General features: G+C 49.5%; 1 protein-coding gene across 1 annotated transcript in view; it reads left to right on the top strand.

Annotated features, from left to right (window-relative positions):
- Mical3 (microtubule associated monooxygenase, calponin and LIM domain containing 3) overlaps positions 1–22731 on the top strand; it is a 100860-nt gene that overhangs the window by 40979 nt on the left and 37150 nt on the right. The window contains exons 19-20 of the mRNA XM_013023696.1: positions 14993–15188; positions 20935–21203. Of these exons, the coding sequence (XP_012879150.1) occupies positions 14993–15188; positions 20935–21203 (465 nt within the window). The remainder of the gene's footprint in view (positions 1–14992; positions 15189–20934; positions 21204–22731) is intronic.

Below are 22731 nucleotides of genomic sequence, written 5' to 3'. Positions count from 1 at the left end.
TCCATTCCCTAGCTAGGTGTCTGGATAAGTTGTCACTGCTCTTGTTTGTGACCTGTGACTGTTAAAGGCATAGGCTCCATCCTAACCACCTCAGAGCATTTTGAGTTTCCAGTGAGAGTCAAGGCCTTTCTGTTGCGTGGTCTTTACTGCTTCCTGCATTAGGAGGTGAATTGCGCCACCCTACCTCAAAAAACATGGTTGTTCTGGGTACTGTAGGACTGGAAGGGCTCATGGCACAAGGCCTGTGGAGAATTGTGTTGCTTCTTTCCCTTGAAATTGCCTCTGTTCCTCATAGAATTGACCTGTGAGGACCATCCACACTGAGGTATGTCTATCGATCCACACCGCTGGGAGGTCCTGAGGGCCTCATGGGAGTCCCAGGTGTCCAGTCACCGCTAAGATGTCCTCTTGTTCACAGCAAATACACCTTAAGCAGCTGCTTAAAAACTCACACAAAAATTAGGGATTGTCTGCCACGTGCTAGAAACTGTAGAGAAAGAGTTAGTAGTAGAATTTTCATGATCAGAAAGGGAATTATTCTCTCAGCCTTCACGTGAGTGGTCCCCAAAGTTATATTCTTTTCCTGCACTAAGGAGCTAGTGTGAGCCTTGGGGTACTTGCTCTGAAGGCTGGGTGTGAGCTCCAGGGGCAGAGCTGCTGGAGAGGCAGCGCGACGTCGCCCTCCGGGGGCCTTGTGTTCCGGCACACGTGCCCTTGTTGCTCTCTCAGCCTCTGGTGAATTGTCTTCTGGCACACGTGCCCTCTCTGTCTTCTTGCACGCCAGCACCCGTTGCACTCTTAGGCTTTTTTTAGGGGTCCTGTTTGCAGGGCCAACAGTTGATAGCTGTGTTTAAGCCATAAATGACCTTTACCCTTGAACGGTCTTCAAGCCCTTTGAGTCTTCTCGTGAGATACTGACAGCCTTCCATAGTTGATGCCCTCCGATAAGGGGCGTTGCTGGCAGAGAGAGTCCCAGGGATCTAGACAGGACTTTGGCTTCATCCGGGAGTGTGCATCTGATCAGGTGGGAGCACCACCGAATCCCAGCAGTCGGGTTGTCGAGGAACCTGGCTACTCAGTAAAACAACTCAAGGAAGTCACACTTTCTTCTTGAGTAAGGCATACAGAACATTCTCTAAAAAGAGTTTAGTAGAGTTTAGGTCATTCTTGAATAGCCACATGTGCTTGCTTTCCTGTCTTGGTTAGGTTGCCTGTCTAAACTGAAGGCATAATGGAATTCAGGTTTTTAGGAACTCCATATTAAGTAGTTTTTAAGAGTTCCATAGAGAAGGAGAATGCTTTACAAAGCAAGGAAGGAAAATGAAAGTTGTCAATGTGATCAACATCAAAACAAGTAGGAATCAAAGCCCTGAGGATATTTCTGTTCTCGTGGTGCTCTTAGACTGAGTTAGAACGTAGCTTGTCTATTACAACGTGTTCGAGATACGGCAGCCCAAAGTATTCCAGCCTGAACCCCTGAGGCAATCTAGGCAAGCATAAAGTACCCTCTAAACAAGAAAAGGTCAGAGCAAGCAGGACTGTCTGACTCTGGAGACCCAAGCTTGTGCAGTTAGAGCTCTGAGTACTAACTACAGCCCAAGGCTTTGACACGTCTCCCTGTGCAGTTAGAGCTCTGAGTACTAACTACACCCCAAGGCTTTGACACGTCTCCCTGTGAGTTAGAGCTCTGAGTACTAACTACACCCCAGGCTTTGACATGTCTCCCTGTGAGCTAACTTTCCAGCAGCAGCTATAGAAAAGGAACACACCTGTAGTGATAGCTTGTAGCTATCATGAAACCAGTTTCTTTTTCTCATTGGCTAGAAAGTTGCTTTTTAAAATTCCAAACCAAAGCTTAGATTGCTTAACTAGAATTTCTTCCAGAAAAGCTTCAGAAAACTCAGGTTTCAGAATGTGTGTCACTGAGTGGTCACTAACCAGATCCATTGCTCCCCAGGCCAGTAAAGGGCCTGAGTGAATGAACCTGATTGTGTGCTGTGTGACAAACAGTCCTGCCTAGAGCCACATTCCGGGAGGAACAGGAAGAGGCAGGACTGTAGAGGCTTTGACCCCCGCAGGCTCTGGCTCTGTGCCTCCTTCACTCCGCGCTGTTTATCTCTTCTCCCTCATATTCTTTACCCCTTGTAACTGTTGTTGCCAAAAGAAACCCCAAAATCAAAACAAAACAAAAAAGAAAAAGAATTATCCACAAGTTAAAAGAACCTAGTGTAGGCCTGGTTTAAAGTGTCTTTCTTTGGTGACCTAACCTGTAAGTGCTGTCTAATCTAGTGTTTGGGGTACACTGTTTACAGTATTTTTGTTAAGTGCTTTTAATATAGAAATCCTCTTCTGTTCTCAAACCTGTAAATACTTTGTTTCCAAGCCTCTTAGCTCATTGCTGTGGATTAGTGGACCTGGCACAGATTTCCTTACCCTGGCCTCATAGTACCTGCCCCGAGTTCAGGGAAAGCTTAGACAACAGGTAGAGGAAGAAACATCCCACATGGGAATTACCCTTGGTTGCAAGTGTTTTGTATTCTATTTGTCTAGAGGAATTCCGCTTTTTACCTCCGATAGCAGACAACCAGAAATAAAGAACAAGGCTCTTGAAGTGTTACAGGAAGGTAACCAAGAGCTGTTTCCCAAGCTCAGCACCCAAGAACTTTGGCAGTGAGATGGTAGAGAGCAAGGGGAGGAGCACACTGGTTGTCTGTTGTCTGCAGGGAAGATTGTCTTCCTTGAAGAAGCCTCAGAATTAAGTAGCAGTTTACCTGTTCCCCGTTTCCAGACACCTTGTACATGGTTACTTACCATTCCTGGAAGGAATAGTTTGGATCATGAACTGGATGTTAGGAAACACAGGCATTGCCCACACCAGCCAGAATGGCCACATGGTACCAGGAATGTCATTTAACCTGGGGTTCTTTTCCAATGAAAGAAAGTGAGGAAATCTTGTTACTGCTTCTCCAGGCTTGTCCTCTTACTGTCACTTATCGAAAATTAAGGAGAGAGAATTTTGCATTCTAGCTTATCTCTCCAACCCTTTCTAAGAGTCATACTTGGGTTGGTGATAATGTGTAAATGTTTATATCGTCATACATATCTATATAATACACATACATCTATGTGATAGGTTTGCTTTCACATGTATGGATATTTGTATTCTCAAGAGGCAAAGCTTCTTGCTGGTCTGGAAATGGCTGAGCTTTTACCCTGGAAACTGGCTGTGACCTAGCTCCATGCTCCCGTCGAGATTTCAAGGGAGCGCAGTGTGGAGGTGCAAACGTTGGGGGCTAAGTCTCACAGAAGATGATCAGTGCGCCCAACCTCAGGTGACGGTATAAAGAACAGACAAGGAAAGCAGGAGTCTTCCTGGGGCAGGGGCGGTCAGTGGAGCATCCCGCTTTCTCTCCCATTTGCTTTGATGCTTCGCACTGGCTTTCCTGAGTTCATGATTTCCGTTATCCAGGGTCCTCGGTGTTTACTGTATTTTGGCTGTCTCCTGTAGGTCGGTGGGACGTTAGGCCCTCCTCGCTGGGGCTGCACCGTGCCCTGGGAGATCTGGCCAGTGAATTAAGGGGTTCACCTTCTTCTCCTGGGCCATTCACGTGGGTGGGGCAGGCAGGGAAGACAGCAGCTGATAACTGTAGCTACGGTACAAAGAAGCCAGGATGAGGGAGGATTCACTGTGCCGAGGGACTTCACCTGTCTACTCTAACCTTCCCTAATGCCGTTATTTTTGCCTTTGTTTTTAACCTACGCTGTTGTGAGTTTTTGGTGTGTTTCTTTGTGAGTCTTTTATTTAATTGTATAACTTTGCTTTTGCCGTTACTGTGAAACCAAAGTGTTGTGCGTTGTTTTTTATTTTTTTAAACAAATGTTGCATTCTTATTTAAGAGAATAAATTCCAAACAATCTTCAGGTTTCTGAGTTTTTCTTTTCCTTCCCTTTTTCCTGTTTGGAGGGTGGGGAAGGGGAAGCTCAGGCCAGTCTGGGGTGTAGGCCTGAAAGCCTCTATGCCTCAGGGCCCTTGCTTCTGCTGTAGTGCGGGAAAGTGCCGAGGGACGTGGAGACTAAGCTGCCTGTACCTAACATGTAGAGTCCCTGTAACAAATGGCCCTGTGCAGGGGGTGAAATGGTGCAGGACTTTCTGCTTCACAATTAACTGCAAGTAGAGAAGAAGGAGAAAGATGCCCCTGTGCCTGTGTGTCCCTAGACAGGAGTGGGACCCATTGTATGTCTTCCCTCTACCTTGACGGTCTTCCTAGGGTGCCCTCCAGCAGAATGACTGTGCTGAAAGTTCTTACTCTTTTCTCCCTTTGCTGGTACCCGGCACTGAGTTAGGGCATTTAGTTCCATCTGGCCGCTCTCAAGCCTATAGTAAGAAATAGACTCTCCCATCTTACATACACGACTCCTGACCGTAGCAGTGGTGGCTGCTGTCCACTGCATGGGCCAAAGGCCAGCGTCAATACTGATTGGACAAAAAGAGAGTACAGCACCTTAGTGGGTAAACAGGACACTCATTTTCAAGCTAGGGCAAAGACAAAGTACAAAACAAAAGGGACAGGGGTGGGGGGGTACGGTTCAAGCAGTAGGGCCTTGCCTAGCATGCATGAGACCCCATTCAACTCAAGTACCACAAAAAAAAAAAAAGAAGAAGAACAAGAAGAAGAAGAAAAGAAAAAGGCCTCACAGGCCCCTTGGTCCTGGAAGTTTCTGGGAGCTTGGGAAGCAGCAATTAGGCCTATCTGAGGAGTTGGGGCAGCAGAGGCCCTGTCGTTCTAGATAGCATACTCCCCACATTAAGAACCTGGGCCCCAAGCAGCTCTTAGCTCTGCCCCCTGTTGGCCCTCAAAGTAGTCCGGGGAGAATTTATCCCAGCCCAGACTTATTGACCTCCCTTAGCTACTCATGTATCCCCATGTGCTGTCCTCCCCTTCTGTATTAGTTGGTGTCTGGTGCCTGTAAAAGGAGAGAGAAAGAGTGTGAATGTGTTGCAGTAATTGATGATCTAAAATGGACCAGAAGCCAATTATAAGGGCAGTTGATATATATATATATATGATTTTCAAATTCTAACCCTTGGTTGCTCTTGCTTTCTCATCTTGTAGTCATGAAGGAGAGGAGAGCTTTTGTCTAATGACCGTGTACTAAAGCGTATCATAACTGGTGTGACTCTGCACCACCCATTGTGAATACCCTGCAGATTTCCCTGTGGAAAACTCACCTGAAATCCTCTCTCTGTCTCTCTGTCTCTCTGTCTCTCTCTGTCTCTCTGCTCTGTCTCTCTCTTTCTCTCTGTGTCTGTCTCTCTCTCTCTTGCTCTCTCTCTCTCTCTCTCTCTCCTCCCTCCCCTTTCCCATACATTCCCTGGCAGTTCTGTTTCCCTAAGTAAAAACACTGTGGCACAGATACAGAAGACCAGGCCATGGAAACAGGCCAGTCCTCTATTTTCACACTGAAATATAGGACAGGATGGTACTGTGTGGGCCCCAGACGTATTCCTCCTGAGGTAGCAATGAAAGAAAAACATTCTGGAGGAGCTTGCCTAACCCTAATGGTGGGGTAGAGTTCAGGAAGAATCCTCCTTGAACTCAAGTCCCTTTAATAAGGCTCCAAAACCTCACCAAGACTCCAGACTCTGTCTTACCTCACAGCTCACATTCAGCCAAGTATCCAGCAAGTACCAGCAAGTAGTTTAGTCATGATGAACAGGGCGGGCCCTGCGGTGCTCTTGCCTAAGCCAAGCCCGGGGACTGCTGCCGCCTCTGGCTTCTGCCCAGACTGCTACGCCTCTGCTTATAGGGCCTGTAGGGGGCAGGTTTGCGCAGAGGTGCCTTCCACGCCGACACCTGGGAAGAAAGGCGGGCCTCCCATCCTTCCCGGGGTCAGCAGTCACATGAACACTGCCTCCCTTTTCCTTCCTGTGACATCACATAACCAGCTTGGGAACATCTGCTGGACGTGAGTGATACAGGAGGTTGAGCCACCAATAGCTAAGCCCTAAGTGAGGCTGACTCAGCCCTGCCTTGGGGTTGATGGCCTTCCCTCAACAGTGAGCTGCATGCACAGGTGTAGGCAGAATGTTCCCCGAAGGGGAAGGCTCACGCCCCCTCACAGAAGCGTGTACAAAGGGAATGGAATGGAGGGCCCTGCCCCGTCCTGCTGTACTCTCTAAGGGCCATGCTGGGATAATTAGTCTTTACAGGTACAATTTCTCTTGGCATTTTATGCTGTTTTTACCTCTTCTTTTCCCCATACTCAGCCCATTGTGATTGTGCATTCATCCTATGAAACGGTCCCAAGTGTGATGCTACCTGAGTGCTTTCTTTGCGAAATATCCGTTACGCTTCCTTGTCACAAAATTACCGTGATCCTTTCATAGAAAGTCCACCTGATTTCATTTAGGTCCCTGCTTGCTATTGTTGGTCCTGAGTAATTATTTTATATGACGTCCTCTCTGTCACCAGAACTCAGGCCCTCATAGTCGATGTCTCCCCATCCCCGGACTCTGAGGCTGGCTGGATGCTAGGGTTGGGCTAGCCTGGTGTTGACCTGCCAGTGCTCTGAGAAAGGGGACTCCTTAGAAAGCATAGGGCTCTGGGCCTACAGGTGACCAGTACTGCTGGTTACTAAAGATGATTGTCAGGCAAGGACCTCAGGATGCTACAAGAGCACGGGCTTTATTGGTCTTGGTTTTCCCCAACCATGTGGCAGAACTAGGGCTTGTTTCATTGGCAGAGGCCTGCGTGAGTGTGTTTTCATGTAGTTCTCATGTTCATTCAAGGTTAGGAAAGCCAGAAATACCGTGGAAGGGAATGCCAGAGAAAGGAGACTTCTTGGCATTTGATAGCCTACTCGGAATTCAAACCCGAAAATGACAACTGTGTGACTGGAAAGACTAAACCTTAGAGAAAAGAGCTAAGAAGCTGAATCTTCTCAATTTCATGGGCTGCACCCAAGTTGTGAGCCACGGAGTAGCTGGCACTGATAATCGCAGGATAGAATGGCTTGTTTTTATCTTGTTTCTCTTGTTTTCTAGAAAGACCAGGTTGGAGATAGATCGGCTGCAATTTCTCTCCCAACATTGCACCTCTCGGAGACCAGGCCAGCAGGTTCTGTTTTAAAAGCCAGTATTCTCCCCTAGAGCTGAGTCTGGTGTAGATGACAGAGCCAGTGACCTGCTTTGCTCTTCTCTGACCCTCCCTGGGGAGTGGGCATTGGCCAAGGCACAGTGATGCTGAGATTCAGGAAGGAAGCAGGTGGCTCTGGGAAGTCCTAGCCCAAGTCTGGGATCCCAGAGGAGCCATCGCACTGGGCCTGTGGGTCAATCCTAGCAGCACAGAAGGAATAGATAGAAAAAAACAGGTATCCTTGAAAAAGCCCACTTCCTCTTGCCTTCCACCACTCTCCTTCCTCTTGACTTCCAGCACGAGAGCTTCTCCATTGTGAGGTGAGAACTACCGTTATCCTCCGACCTCAGATCATTTGAGGACCTGAGTGCAGAGGGCTTCTTTACCTGCATGCTAGGGAGTGATGACTGCTTGGCAAACTTGTCCTTTTCGTAGAGATGATATTTCTGATGTGTTCCTGAGGCTGTTTGCTGCACCAGGCTGTTTATTCGGGAGACATAATGGCCTTAAAGTTTTCTATGTCAACATGAGGAAGTTAGATTTTTTTTAATTGTACTGAAGTATTGTTCTAGCTTAGTCAGAGGATCTAAACTTTCACCCTATTCTTTAATTCAAAACATTTTATTCAGCATCTATCCTGATTTCTCCTGGGTACCAGGCACACAACCGTTCCCTCTTCAGCAGAGCCTCTGGTTTGGGGCTCTATTCAGGCCTGTGAGCAAGATAGAGTGCTCTGTAGAGATGTGAAGAAGGGCTATGGGCGTGGCCTGAGTGGTAGAGAGCTTGCCTAGCAAGCACTGGGATCAGTCCTCATGCTACCCCAAAACAAACACAACAACCACAACAACAAAACGCGTGAGAGTCTATAAGAGGGGCTGGGGAGGCGGCTCATTTGGTAGAGTGCTTGCCTAGCATGCATGAGGCCCTGGGTTTGATTTCTCAGCACCACAAAAACAGAAAAAGGTAGAAGTGGGGTTGTGGCTCAAGTGGTAGAGCACTAGCCTTGAGCTGAAGAGCTCAGAGACAAGTGTGCAGGCCCAGAATTCAGGCCCACGACTGACAAAAAAAAAAAAAAGAGTCACTGAGTTGAAGCTCTAGTATGAGCAGGAAAAAATAATAGATAAATAAAATCAGGAACTTTTTGAGTACCAGTAATCCATAAGTAGAAAATCCCACAGCATGAAATATTCTGTCTTTTGGGAAGTTATTTTAAAATACTGCATAAATTTACCTTTAAGCTATAATATGTAAAGTAGATTTGGAGCATAAATGAATCTTATGTTCAGATTTGGGTTCCTTACCCCAAGTATCTCATGAATATGCACATTCCAAAATAAAATCCTAAATACAGAATACTTCAGGTCCCAACAGTTTGCGTAAGGGATGGTCAACTTTTACAGGGTGACAGGAATGTGACAATTCTGTGGCCAGCACAGTAGCATACCTATCACAGTTTCTGATGCATTTCCTTACCTGCCTCATGTTGTACAATTTGAGGACAATTTTGTGAACACAGACCCTGCTAAAGAAAACCCCAGAAGGGGAAAGAAATAGGGGCAGAAATAACCTTGCCTGGCCAGTGACCACACCGCTTTGGTACTTGGAAGTGTTTGGTGCCCTCTTAAAATAAGAAAAATGTATAAACTATAAAAGAAAAATGTGGAGCCGGGTGCCAGTGGCTCACACCTGTAATCCGAACTATGCAGGAGGCTGAGATCTGAGGATCACAGTTCAAAGCCAATCTGGGCAGGGAAGTCTGTGATATTCTTCACTTAACCAGCAAAGTAAGAGCTGGAAGTGGAGATGTGACTCAAGTGGAAGAGCATTAGCCTTGAGCACAAAGAGGCCCAGGAGCAGCACCCAGGCCCTGAGTTCAAGCCCTAGGACCAGCAAATTAAGAAGAAAGGCAAAAGAAAGAAAGGAAAGGAAGGAAAGAAGGAAGGAAGGGATTGGGGGGAAGGAAAGAAAGAAAAATGTGAGCCCAGACAAGCAGAGTGGCAAGTAACTCCAGGTGCAAATAAGAAAAGGTAAGAAAAGGCCAGTTTGGTGGTTCCCAGTACCCAATTATACACAAACTGCAGGGGCTAAAACATGCCTGGGAATGACTTCCTCTTGCTGCAGTTGGCTTGGGTCCTCCACGGATACCAGGCCATACTGTCCAGCCCAACTCCAGTGATGAGGGCCCCCTGAGGCATAGCTTCATATGTCAAGATTCCCCAGGTGTGCCTGGTCCTCTGTTTCAGAGAGCTAAGGAAAAACTCTTTTGGGAATTTGTTATTTGAAACCATCTCACTGTATAGCTGAGGCTGGCCTAGAACTCTCATTTTTCCTGCCTTCAAACTGCTAGATTACATGTATACACCATCCTGATTTCCAAGTTAATTTTTGTGACCAGCCCAACTCAGGTCACTGGAGCCCAACGATTATAGAATCTGCTCTGCTCTGCTGATCACCTGGCACAGTACCTGGCCCAAAGCAGGTGATTGAGTAATGGAGTAAATGGGCTCAGCGTCCATCCTGTGTAGGTGGAGCACACCAAACAAAGACCCACTGTTCCTTTCCCTACATGCTTGTCAGATTCCGATTTCATTCAAAGTTTTACCAGCTAAAAAAGTGGAACTCATCAAAGTAGAGAGTAGACTAGTCATTAGAGGAAGGAGCAATGAGGAGCTCAAATAAAAGGAATCAAAGCACCTGAGACAAGGGGTTAACCTGTGTTCTCTAGCACCACGTGGTAGGGCCATTGTACCAGACACTAAATCATATATTCAGAATAACTAGAAGAGTCCCAGGGTTTCTAACACACAGAAAGGATACATTTTGATGAGATAGAAATGTTGATTACTTTGATTCTATGTATATATAAAAAAGCAATGTATAATACAAAGCTTACATGTACTAAATTATCATATTACACTCCATAAGTATGCATAACTTATATGTTGATTAAAATCTTTTTCGTTTTTTAATGCTAGCCCTGGAACTTGAACTCTGGGCCTAGGTGCTGTCCCTGAGCTTTTTTGCTCAAGGCTAGTGCTCTACCATTTGAACCGCATCTCCACTTCCAGCTCTTCTTTTACTGGTTAATTGGAGATAAGAATCTCATAGGCTTTTTTGCCCAGACTTGCTTTGAACTGCCTGCCATTCTCAGATCTCAACCTCCTGAGTAGCTAGGATTACAGGCATAAGTCACTGGCACCTGGCTGATTAAAGTATTTTTTAAGGGAAAAGGAAAGAAAATGGGCCAGAAAATCATTCAGAGTAGAGGAGAATAAGGTTTTCAAGTGTCATGATGTCTTATGTGCCCCAAACCCTGAAGTGACCTAAGCACTGGGGTCCTATTGCCACTGCAGGAAGGCCAGAAATGGATGCAGGAGGAGAGCTGTCCACTGACGCCCAGGGAGATGCTGTGCTGTCTCCTCTTCATCCCTCCGTCTGTCCAGGAACCAGGCAGAACAAATAAAGCTCTGGCAGCTGGGCTGAGTCAGCTGAGAGCTGTCCTATTACAAAGTATTTCTTTTTTGTTTTGTTTTTGGTCCAGTCATGGGGCCTGAACTCTGGGCCTGGCGCTGTCCCTCAGCTCTTCAGCTCAAGGCTAGCGCTCTACCACTGGAGCCACAGCGCCACTTCTGGCTTTTTTCTTTTTGCTTATGTGGTGCTGAGGAATCGAACCCAGGGCCTCAGGCATGCAAGGCAAGCGCTCTACCACTGAGCCACCTTCCCAGCCCATTCTTTTAGAATGATGTCTAGAGCTTACTGCGGGCAGAGCCTCAAGTCAAGCCCAGTGCCTTCTTCCTATTTAGGCTGCAGCCCAGATCCTGGAAGCTGTTTTCTTTTGGTATGTGTGAGGCTATAATTGGCCTCCCCATGCCCTGAGCTCTGCCCGCCCTGACTTACTTAGTGATGTATTGGCCTTGGAAATTATCCCAAGTTCTTTCATTCCGCATTTAGTTGGAAAGTCCCTATGCAGCTGTAGTCACACTGAGACGTGTGGAGTGCAGGGGCTATGTGGGTCTTGACCTCGCCGCCTGGCCCAGCTAGTTGTTTGCCTTTCCAAACCAGCTCCTGCGGGTGATTTGGGCCCTCTCCCCCTAGATAGGATTTACTGTGCTGCCTAGGCTGGTCTCAGACTCCTGGGCGCACGTGAGCCTCCTAGGCAGCTGAGACTAGAAGCATGGCCAGGCACGTCAACTGCCAGTAACTTTATCTCCTCTAGGCTCTTCTATCCGCTGAAGCAGGGCCAGGTGGCCTCCCTCACTCTCACTTTCTGCTCTCCGAGTCTGTCTTCACCCATCTGGCCAGTGTGACCCAGAACCCCTTGCTTATTTGTTTTTGCATCTCCCCCAGAGTACTTTAGAGTCATGGGTTGGGGATGTTAAGCTTAGGGTGGATTGTAACAACTGGCCTCGCCTCATCTGAGGACCGCCTTCCTGCTCCACCTCCGTGGGGAAAGAGCCCTCAGACACCCTGCCTTCCTGTGTTCCCTGTGGCTAACAGCCAGGGGGAGCTGGAGGTGTGGGAACTGCCTGGGTGGACGCGTATTGGACAGAGGCAGCTCCACTCCCCACCGTGTTTTGTTGTTGTTTTGAAAATGGCACTGTCTTAGCTCTGGCTGACTCTAAACTTACAATCCTTCTGCTCAGCTTCCTGAGTGCTGAGATTGCAGGTTTGTGCTACCCCACCTAACCTTCTATCTTAGTTTTTGCAAAATCTCCAGCAAGAGCCTTCTTGTAGTTTTCGTGGCCAGAACATCCTTCTCTAGGGGCTTCATGTATGAATGGTCTGGATAGTTCTCAGTGCTTCTGGTTTCTTTTTTGTTCATTGTAGCCAAGCCCAGAATTAAATCAACATTTCTCCTTCCCAGAGCTTCAGGCTTGGACTGCCAAGTTCTGATGCTTGATGATTTACTTGTCTGCAGGCCTTGGACAATCTAAAAAAAAAAAAAACACTGGGAGGAAGGTAGATTGTCTGTTGTTCCACATGCCAGATTCTCTGCTCTAAGACAGTTCTGTGAGGTTTTACATCCTTCATATTGAAAATATGTTGGTATGAAAGAATGTAGTATGGACGTTTAAAATGACAGATGGGCGGTCTAGGCACTGGTAGGCCAGGGCTCAGGTAAACTCATTACCAGGCACATACCTGTATTTGTAGACCCTTCTGTCCAGGGAAAATTTCTCTACAAACTTGAAATCATCTTCCTGTAACTCTAGCGTCACCTTTTTACCCTAGTACTTACCTGGGGCTCTTTCTCATGCTGTTGAGAGGTTCAAAATCCTGTATACAACAGAAATGCCAGGCCTCCAGAGCATTATCTGTGCAACCTGCCAGACATTGCTGAACAATACTCCTACTCCTATCCTTTAATAGAGGTCCACCTGGGACCTGGTGTGGCATTTCATGCCAAAACCCCATATGACTGCTTTTGCTTTAGAATGTCACAGAAACCATAAACCTTCCCTGGATAGATCACAAGACCATGCGTGACCCGCTGCCACCTGCATTCCTGCTTCTCCACCCCTGCTAGTAAGCCCAGTAAGACCTAAACACAAGTACATGTTATATTCCTTCACATTTCTGCTTCCTCCCGTCTCTGTCATGTGATAATGTTTGTGGTCTATAATAAGCCAAGACCACACATACACTTCTGCAGAGGTCTATACGAATTGCTACTGGATGTCATATGTGTTGCTTTACAGTGTACCACCGGTGTGGTAACAGAGGCACACTGGAGCAAGTCTGTACTTCACAATGTGTCCATAGGTTTATAATTTCATTCAGCATTCATACTAATAACCCTGGGAGGTCAGCATCATAATCTATAAGACCGTATAAACCCTGAGTAGTTGCATAATTTTTATTCTTGTTATAAAGGTGATGTACAGAAGGATTACAGTTACATAAGTCAGATAATGACTCTCCTCACTCTCCCAGTTTTTCCCTCCCAGTTATATAGTTGTTTTTTTCTGATTTCTTTCTCTCTTCCAGTTCCTGGAGGAGTTGGTACCTCTCTATCATGTCAGGCTACAGTGGTCCACTGCAGGATCAATTGGGGTTTTCAAGCAAAGCTTGGGAGATAGGGACATCAGAAAGGAATGTGGAGGGCCTCCAACCCCAACTGGGGTGAGTGATCGGGACATCCGAGGAAAATGGGGGCTTCTAGCCCAAACTGGGGTGATTGACACGGAGATCAGAGGGAAATGGTCTAGAAAGGAGACAGGGCGCTGATCTAGATTAAGGGAAACATAGGAGTCTCAAACACAATATTTTTAAGTTTTAAAAAAGACTATGAGGGGCTGGGAAGATGGCTCAGTGGTAGAGCGCTTGCCTTGCATGCATGAGGCCCTGGGTTCAGTTCCTCGGCACCACATAAACAGAAAAAGCTGGAAGTGGAGCTGTGGCTCAAGTGATAGAGTGCTAGCCTTGAGCTGAAGAGCTGAGGGACAGCGCCCAGACCCAGAGTTCAGGCCCCACAACTGGACTCAAAAAAAAAAAAAAAAGACTATAAGTCTATGGTAGAACTGAAAAATGTGCAAAGGAACAATAGAATAGGAATAACAATTCTAAAAAATTATCTTTTGGTATACAAATAGACAGGCACAGATCATCAACAGACGCTCAGACCACCGGACAAAGGAATACTGGGGGCAGGGCACTCCTGTGGTTTCTTTATGTTGTTGTTCTTGTTGTTATTGGTTGTAGGGCTTGAACTCAGGGCCTGGGTGTTGTCCCTGAGCTTTTCTGCTCAAGGCTAGCACTCTACCATTTTGAGCCATAGCTCTACTTTCGATTTTCTAGTAGTTAACTGGAAATAGGGTGTCACGGAGTTTCCTTTCCCGGGCTGGCTTCGAACCTTGATCCTCAGATTTCAGCCTCCTGAGTAACTAGGATTATAGGCGTGAGCCACCAGTGCCCAGCTGCTATGATTTCTGAGTATTGCCCAAAGGTGACAGTTTATTTACAGAGGAAAAAAATGTCAGTGCTAGGTGTCCATCATGCCACTCAGTCAAGCCTGGCGTGGTCCTTTACTGAGCAAATAACTGGGTGGTGTATTTGTTCACAAAAACTGTTTTCATGAATCTGGTCCAGTGGCGTAGGCGGGTCTAGTATGAGAATACAGTCAAACAGCTGCCCAGATACCTCCATGGAGGCAGCCAGACTTGAGGCAGAGACCTTGCCCCACTCCCAGACCACTCAGGCTGGGTTGCTTGAAGAACTTGGCCCCAGGCAGTGACTTTAGGGCTACGTAGTTTGCTTCTGAGTAGTGAGAAGAGCTACCTGAAGGTCTCCCATACCCCTGTCATCCCTGTCTGTTGTTGGCTTCGTTCAATCAGGCTGGGGCTCAGGTGATACAGAAAGTAAACGTGGCCAGGCGCCAGTGGCTCACACCTGTCATCCTAGCTACTCAGGAGGCTGAGATCTGAGGATCATGGTTCAAAGCCAGCCTGGGCAGGAAAAGCTGTCAAACTTTATCTCCAATAAACCACCAGAAAACTGGAAGTGGTGCTGTGGCTCAAGTGGTAGAGCAGAGGAACAGCTCCCAGGCCCAGTGTTCAAGCCATATGACCAACAAAAAAAGAAAAAAGAAAAGAAAGTAGACGTGGACATGTGATCTTTATTCCTCTCCTACCAGCCTCCTTTCCCAGCTTCTACCAAATCCATGGAGTTTTTTAGTTTGTTTGCTTTTGCCTTTACCTTTAGTGGCCGAATGTTCAGATTTCATGGAGGTCCTGTCTTCATTTTGGTGAAGGGCAGTGTCTCGGTGCCTAGATGGTCTCTCCTTCCTCTCTATACATCCTTTGGAGTCCTGGTCCATGCTGCATCCTCAGAACTGGGCCTTCGTGTTTGTCCCTCAGGTCCCGGTGTGAATGGCCTGGAGGAGCCTAGCATCGCCAAGAGGCTGAGGGGCACCCCCGAGAGGATCGAGCTAGAGAACTACCGCCGGTCTGTGAGACTGGCCGAGGAGCTGGAGGAGGTGCCCGAGGAGACCCAGGCAGAGCACAACCTGAGCAGCGTGCTGGACAAAGGAACCGAAGAGGACGTGGCCAGCAGGTCAGTGCCTGTCCCCAGATGAAAACCACCTCGCTGGAGGGCAGCTGGGGAGCTTCTTAAAGATGGAATCCGAGCCAGACTGTGTGGGAATCCTGGCGCAGACACTTTCCAGCAATGGAGCTGTAGGCAAACTTTGTCGTTTTTTATGCCTCAGTTTCTTTGTCTGTAAAATGAAACCTATGCTAGCTCCTTCCTCATTTAATTGGTGTGACGACTAGAGGGGGAAATAGGAATGTGGTTCTAAAACAGTACATGGTATCGGGCTTCTCTGCCTGGTGCTGACTGAGTGCTTTGATCATCCTCTGCTTGTGAGGTTTTGTCCCTCTCCATAGGTGAGGAAGTGGGCAGAGCTAGGAATAGAACTGATTTCCTATCTCAGTTTTTCTTGGTCCAAGCCTAGGGTTCTTCCTGTTTTTCTTGCTGTCTCATCTGCTCTTCCTTGCTCTGTCAGTAGCCTTACCTGTAACCTATACACAGTCTACAGTCACTGCACTGACCTGTGTTTCCCTTTGGCCTGCGTTTCCCTGCAGCCTGCATCTCCCTGCAGCCTGCATCTCCCTGCAGCCTGCATCTCCCTGCAGCCCTCCAACCTGCATCTCCCTGCAGCCTGCATCTCCCTGCAGCCCTCCGGCCTGTGTTTCCCTGCAGCCTGCATCTCCCTGCAGCCCTCTGGCCTGCATCTCCCTGCAGCCTGCATCTCCCTGCAGCCCTCCGGCCTGCATCTCCCTGCAGCCTGCATCTCCCCGCAGCCCTCCGGCCTGCATCTCCCTGCAGCCTGCATCTCCCCGCAGCCCTCCGTGGCCTGCATCTCCCTGCAGCCTGCATCTCCCTGCAGCCCTCCGGCCTGCATCTCCCTGCAGCCTGCATCTCCCCGCAGCCCTCCGGCCTGCATCTCCCTGCAGCCTGCATCTCCCCGCAGCCCTCCGGCCTGCATCTCCCTGCAGCCTGCATCTCCCCGCAGCCCTCCGGCCTGCATCTCCCTGCAGCCTGCATCTCCCTGCAGCCCTCCGGCCTGCGTTTCCTTGTGGCCTGCTCATGGTGCCTGCAGCCCTTGAGGGCTTGCATTGGGCAGCCAGGCCAAGACACTGATGGAACCAGCCTGGAAAGACACAAAAGAGTTTCATTTTTCCTTATTTCTTGGGTGATTTATGAATTGCCACTGTAAGATTTCCAGATTTCCTGAAGGTAAACACCACTGGGACATTTGGTGCAAAAGCAGTTCCTGGGCCCTCCCCTAAGGTGTGAAGTGGGAATGGCTGTCTTTTACAGACATTCTTGATCATGTTTATGATCGGCTCCATGGTTGACTTTACACAGGCACGTTGAGCCGGGACTCAGCAGCCTCTTGACCCTCCTTCCAAGCTGGGTGGAGCCTGTCTTCTAGAGGACTCTAGAGGATGCATTTTTAAATTTCCTGGCCCAAGGCCAGGGAAAACTGACTCTGTGGTTTGGTGTTGTTTTGTCTTGTTTCTGTTTTCATCGGTGCTGGGGCTTGAACTCTGCCGGGGCACTGTCCCTGAGCTTCTTTTGCTCAAGACTAGTGCTCTAGCACTTGAATCACAGCACCACTTCTGGCTTTTTCTCTGTATGTGGTACTGAGGAATCGAACAGGCTAGGCAAGCATCTACCACTAAACCACATTCCCAGCCAACCTCTGTGGTTTTAATATTGGTTTCCCTCATTGCTCAAAGCAAAGAAGAAGGCCTGTGCTGTGCCGGGTGCTGTAAGTTCTTTAGTGTTCACAGATTTCTGGCTCCAAAGAACCACATACAGGTGGGCTTGGCAGGTGTGGCAGCCAACGTTTCCGTGGGCTTCCCGGAACCGGATGGCATCATCATGTGTGGCAGAGCATGAATAAATAGGATTTCCTGCCTGTCCTTCCCCTGTCTTGCCTTGTCCAGCAGAGGCAGTATCTGTACAGTGGCTGAGCAGATGCCGGGTTGAGCACATGCTTGACTTTCACCCGTGTGAAGGTCACTGGTTGATGTTACCTGCTTGGCAGTGTTCATGAGGTCTCAGTGTGGGTGGGACTTTGGTGTTTGGCTGAACAGGACAGCAGTTCGCAGAGTCCTTGACTAGAGTTCTGTTTCCCTTTGAGAAGCCTCAGAGAACTTCAGGGGGAACCCCAGGCAGAGCCCCCTCAGGACAGCCTTCCTCACCATCCTCTGCCAGCTTCCCTCCGCAGTGATGCCCCCAGAACCTAAGAGTGCTTCAGGCTGCCTGTGAGGCATTGTTTTTCTCCTATAGGGATTCTCCTCACAGAGTTTCTAGGCTGATGGCTGGCGCTTGGTGGTTCATGCCTGTAATCATAGCTACTCAGGAGGCTGAGATCTGAGGGTCATGGTACAAAGCCTAGCCTGGGCAGGAAAGTCCATGAGAGTTTTATCTCCAGTGAACCACAGAAAGCCAGAAGTAGAGCTGTGGTTCAGGTGGTAGAGTGGCTCAACTTCCTGAGTCCAAAAGCTCAGGAACAATGAACAATGGCCAGGACCCCAAGGTCAAGCCCTAGGACCAGCAACAACAGGAAAAAAAATAGTTTGTAAGCTGAGTCAGGCACCAGCGGATCATGCCTATAGCCCTCGCTGCTCAGGACGGAGGCCCTGGAGGATCAGGGTGGTTCTAAGTCAGTGCCTTTGGCACCACCTGTCAAATTCCAGACCTCCCTGCCCGCAGAGGAAGGCTGCTTTGCTTGTCTTGAGCGCCAGGAAATGGCAGAGCCTCTGAGCTTGTCGCTTACAGAGAAAGATGAGGGCTGACCTTTCCTCTCTCATCTTCACACTCCAGTCCTTGAGCTGCCATAAAGCATCCAGAGTGGCACTAAAATTGATCAGTGAGACCTCACTGTCTTCATTACCGGAGACTTTTCTCAGTGCCCACATTACGCAGTGTGGCCATCCCCACGTCATGATATGACTGAGGTCAGGCTAGGAGCTCCCTTCTCTCGGGAAGCTGGCGGCAGTGCAGCTCAGCCTGCTGGCTTACTACCGTGACCCAAACAAGCCTGCGGACACACAGCTGTGGAGGAGAGCCAAAGTTTAAGATGATTGCAGCTCTGACCTGGTTTTATCTTTGAACCATATTACATGGCACATACCAGATCCATTCAAAATCCATTCAAAGAAAGCAAACTGCCCTCAAGAAGAGCAAACATAATTCCAGTTTAAAAAAAAAAAATACTAAGCCAGGCGTGAGCCGGTGGCTCACACCTGTTATCCTACTCAGGAGACTAAGATCTGAGGATTGAGGTTCAAAGCCAGCCCGGGCAAGAAAGTCTGTGAGGGGCTGGGAAGATGGCTCAGTGGTAGAGTGCTTTCCTTGCATGCATGAGGCCCTGGGTTCGATTCCTCAGCACCACATAAGCAAAAAGAAAAAAGCTGGAGGTGGCGCTGTGGCTCAAGTGGTAGAGCGCTAGCCTTGAGCTGAGGGACAGCGCCCAGGCCCAGAGTTCAAGCCCCACTACCAGACCCAAAAAAAAAAAAGAAAGAAAGTCTGTGAGGTGCTTATCTCCAATAAACCACTCAGAAACCTGGAAGTGGCTCAGTGGCTCAAGTTGTAGAGTGCTAGCCTTGAGCTGAAGAGCTGAGGGACAGCGCCCAGGCCCAGAGCTCAAGCCCCACAACTGACCCAAAAATAAATAAATGCTCAAACATGATGGAACACAGATGCCGAGTCTTCCATGGTTCAGATCCCTACATTCATGACCTGTGAGCCAACTCCTCCCCTTTACCTGACTTAGCAGGATGTGAGAGCATGCATCTTGCCCCTGTCATCTTTGCCTTTACTCCTGGGTGTTTAGTAAGTGTATTGTGAGCCGAGGACACTGGGCACATTGTAATTGGGTGGCTAACTGAGTAAGGCAGGCCACAGCTTGCAGGAGGGAGTCAGTTCTTATTCCTGCATCCACTGGCTTAGCTGCAGTGGGCGTTCAGCGTGCTCTTTCTGTGCACCTATAACTCCAGCGCTTAGGGAGCACTGAGAGTTCCAGGCCATCCTGGGGTACATCGTGAGACCTTGATGAACGTCAGTGATCCCTGACCTCCATAGCATAACCAAGAACCAGGTGGTAAGAAAGTCATGGGGTCATTGGGGCTTGGAATGTGGCTTAGTGGTAGAGTGCTTGCCTACCATGCATGAAGCCCCTGGTTCAATTCAGTTCAGTGCCAGAAATGGCACTGTGGCTCAAGAGGTAGTGTGCTAGCCTTGAGCAAAACTCAGGGACAGTGCCTAGGCCCTGCATTCAAGCCCTAGGACTGGCAAAAAATAAAAAAAGCCGTGGGTCAGAGAGCATAATAGTCACCCCTGGGGTCATGTGGTCCAGCGGGCCAGTTTGCTGTCACTTGTGACACCAACCACAGATGCAGGAGTTTCCCCAGCCACTTTCAGTCCCGACCCTTGTCTAGAAAAGGGCCCACAGAACTCACCAAGAGCTGTTACAACGTGGCCGTGGCTTGTTACAAGGGAAGGAAGCCGGCTTAAAAAAAAAAAATCAGCCAAGGAAAGAAGTGTGTGAGCAAACTTCCAGACTCCAGAGCTTCCCAATGTTCTAGTGAAGTGGGACCAGGACCGTGTGTTGCTTTCTTGGTGTCAGTGTGCGACAGTGTGGGCTGAGTACACCCACCCAGGCTTGGGAGTGTGGAGTTTTGCTGGCCGGTACCGTTTGGCTCAGAGCCATACCAAATCACCTCATCGGTCCTCCAAAGTAAGACTGTGGGATATGGCTAGCCTTCACTTGCATCGGCTTACTAGACTTACTACCACCCAAGGTCCCAGGCAGTCCTCTTAGACAGAATCCCAGGGGGCCAGGCGTTTTCCTCCCCTAAGTTGAGGACAAGGGCAGACCTGTTTGGGACAGTCAGACTCTCCCTACACAGAACCAGTGGCCCTGGTAGTGCACATCATTGTCCTTGACCCTGTGTGCTCACAGCTGGGCTGTGAGGAGCCGCACGTCTGGTGCAGAGGACCCTGCCTTCACAGAACACCGGGGAGCCTGATGCCCCTGGGGCACGTCTCCATGTTGGCATTTTTAGGTCGAGTGCTTTATCCTGAAAGCCAGGGCTGGGCCAGGGAAAGGTGTTGTTGTAAAGTGCTGCTCCGTTCCAGCCTGAGCTGGCCTCTTCTGTGAACAGAACCAGGCAGGGTGGCCCAGGGGTTGATCTTTCTGGTGTTTTGGTGCTGGGCCTGCTTGGTGGGCAGGACCCTGGCCGCACGTCTGTGTGGCCTGCAGGTGGGAGTTTGTGCAGGGCCTGCTTGCCTGAGGGGATCCTGGCCTCACGTCTGTATGGCCGGCAGTGTGTGGGGGGGGACTGGGCTCTCAAGGATCACCATCACGTTAATCGGGCTGCTGCCTCCTCTGCGCTCCTCACTACCCACATACGTCCTGACTGCCGGTGCATGCCTATACCCCCATGGTTCACATGAGAGGCTTCTAGCCAACCTAAGTAGAATAGAATTGATTCCCTCCACCAAATAGTGGCCAGAGCAAAAAAAGAACGTTCTCTCTTTCCTCAGTACTGAGGGTCATGAGGTCGTAGCAGAAGGAGTCCATGCCCCTGCTCTGCTCCTGTGGCCTTCTGTGACCCCTCAGTGGTGGAGCCTGCTGGCCACTGTGCCCACAGGCTGGGCTGTGCACCCTACCCCCTGTCCTCCTACCCGGCGTCCCCTCCCACTCTGCTGGGCCTCTGCTCCCAGCCTTCCCTTCTCCACGTGATGTAACCCCTCACTTGGATTATGTGGTCCTTCCTCGCAGCAGTTCCGAGTCGGAGATGGAGGAGGAGGAAGAGGATGATGAGGAAGACCAGCTGCCCACCTCTGACCTGGGTGGTGTTCCTTGGAAAGAGGCAGTGAGGATCCATGCTCTTCTGAAAGGAAGGAGTGAGGAGGACCTGGAGGCCTCCAAGAGCTTTGGGCCTGAGGAGGAAGAGGAGGAGGGGGAAGAAGAGGAGGAGGAGGAGGAGGAAGAGGACTATGAAGAAGAGGAAGAAGAATATGATGAAGAGGAGGAAGAATCCAGTGAAGGTCAGAAAATACTCCCTTCTCCTAGCCCTGACCCCCTCCCCTGGAGCCAGGTGTGAGTTTAAGAGGCACAGCGGCTGCGGCCGCAATTCGCTGTACACTGACTGCCTCAGAGCCAGAGATGGTGTTCTCCCCTGCCCCCACGCCTCTTATCTTAAGTCAGAGCCAGAAAGATCCTCCTCCCCTTCCATACTTCCTGATCTCAGAGCCAGGAAGACCCCCCCTCCTCCCCCACACTCCCTGATCTCAAGTCTGGTGTGGAGGAAAGATACGGGTGTCTGGCGGAACATTGCAATGCAATAATGTCCCTTGTGCACCTTTGTACTTAAACTGGAAGTGGAAGCCAGGGGCCGGTGCAAAGTCTTCGTCTACATTAGGATACTCGTTCCTGCTTCCTCCTTTGTCTCCCCCCGCCCCATAGTGTCAATTAGTGAAATGTATTTTACTAAGGGGAGGGAAATTAGCTCTTTAAAGCAGTCTGGTTCTGTCTTGAAAGCTGAGGCTACTGGGCCTCAGTGCCAGGGACAGAGAGGATCTGTGGTCACAATGTGGAGAAGGAGCATCTCCAGTGTGCACTTGTTCTGATTGCTTCTGAGATAGCTTCTTGCGGTGGACTTTTCCATTCCCTCCTTCTCTCTGGCTGTGAGGGGAAAACCTGAGGACAGAGGGACATTCCTTCCCTGTCCTGGAGGCACGGAGGTCCCGTGGGTGACAGGTGGAGATGTGACGCCCCAGGAGGGTTGTTCTTTCTCTGCAGGAGCACAGAACCAACGAGAAGGTTCCAAGCCTTACTCCTTCCTTCTGTGCAGAGCAGGTTGAGTCTGTAGGCACGGGTGTGGCGGAGGGTTGAAGTGAGGTTGCCTGTCTGTTTCTCCTGGAATCCAGTGTGCTCCTTGCCCAGGCCCACCCGACACCTGTTCCCTCTGGCACCTCAGCGCCTGAGCCTTTCTCAGGCAGGACTCGTGTTCACACAGTGGTCTCTGGAGAGGGGCCACCCTGACCCCAAGGCCTGCCCAGGGGTTACACTCCCTGGGGGCATTTAGAACACCCTCGGGAACTGCTCTGCCAGGCCTCGTGCACTCCAAAGGCCACGGCAGAGTGCCACGAGGGTAGCACACGGAGGCTCGGGCCCTACGCTCATGCAGTTTCCTGAGACTTGATGAGGGTCCGCACAAGAAGCCAGAGACCACGGCTGGGGCCTGGGGTCCTCTGGTCCCAGCCACGTCTGCAGTACATGCTGCAGACACACAGCTGCCCCCTGCCCCCCCGCCTGCTCCCAGCTCACACCCACTTCATTGTGGATATCGTTGCCTCCAGTGAGGGCTGAAGCTTGCTATCTTTGGACCCACATAGCTCAGTCTTCCAGGACCTTCCCCAGGCCCCCTTAAGTGGAGTTAACTGCCTACTCTTAGAGCCAGTATCAAGATCAGGCCTGCAGAAAATGAGCTTCAACCAGAGAAGTACGTGTCGCACAGCCCAGCCGCGCTCGGTGTGTTCACGGGCTAGCCCTTGTCCCAAGCCTGTGATGTGT

The sequence above is a fragment of the Dipodomys ordii genome, unplaced genomic scaffold, assembly GCF_000151885.1.
Source record: "Dipodomys ordii isolate 6190 unplaced genomic scaffold, Dord_2.0 Scaffold69, whole genome shotgun sequence".
NCBI classification, from domain to species: Eukaryota; Metazoa; Chordata; class Mammalia; order Rodentia; family Heteromyidae; genus Dipodomys; species Dipodomys ordii.
This window is presented reverse-complemented; position numbering and strand designations above follow the sequence as displayed.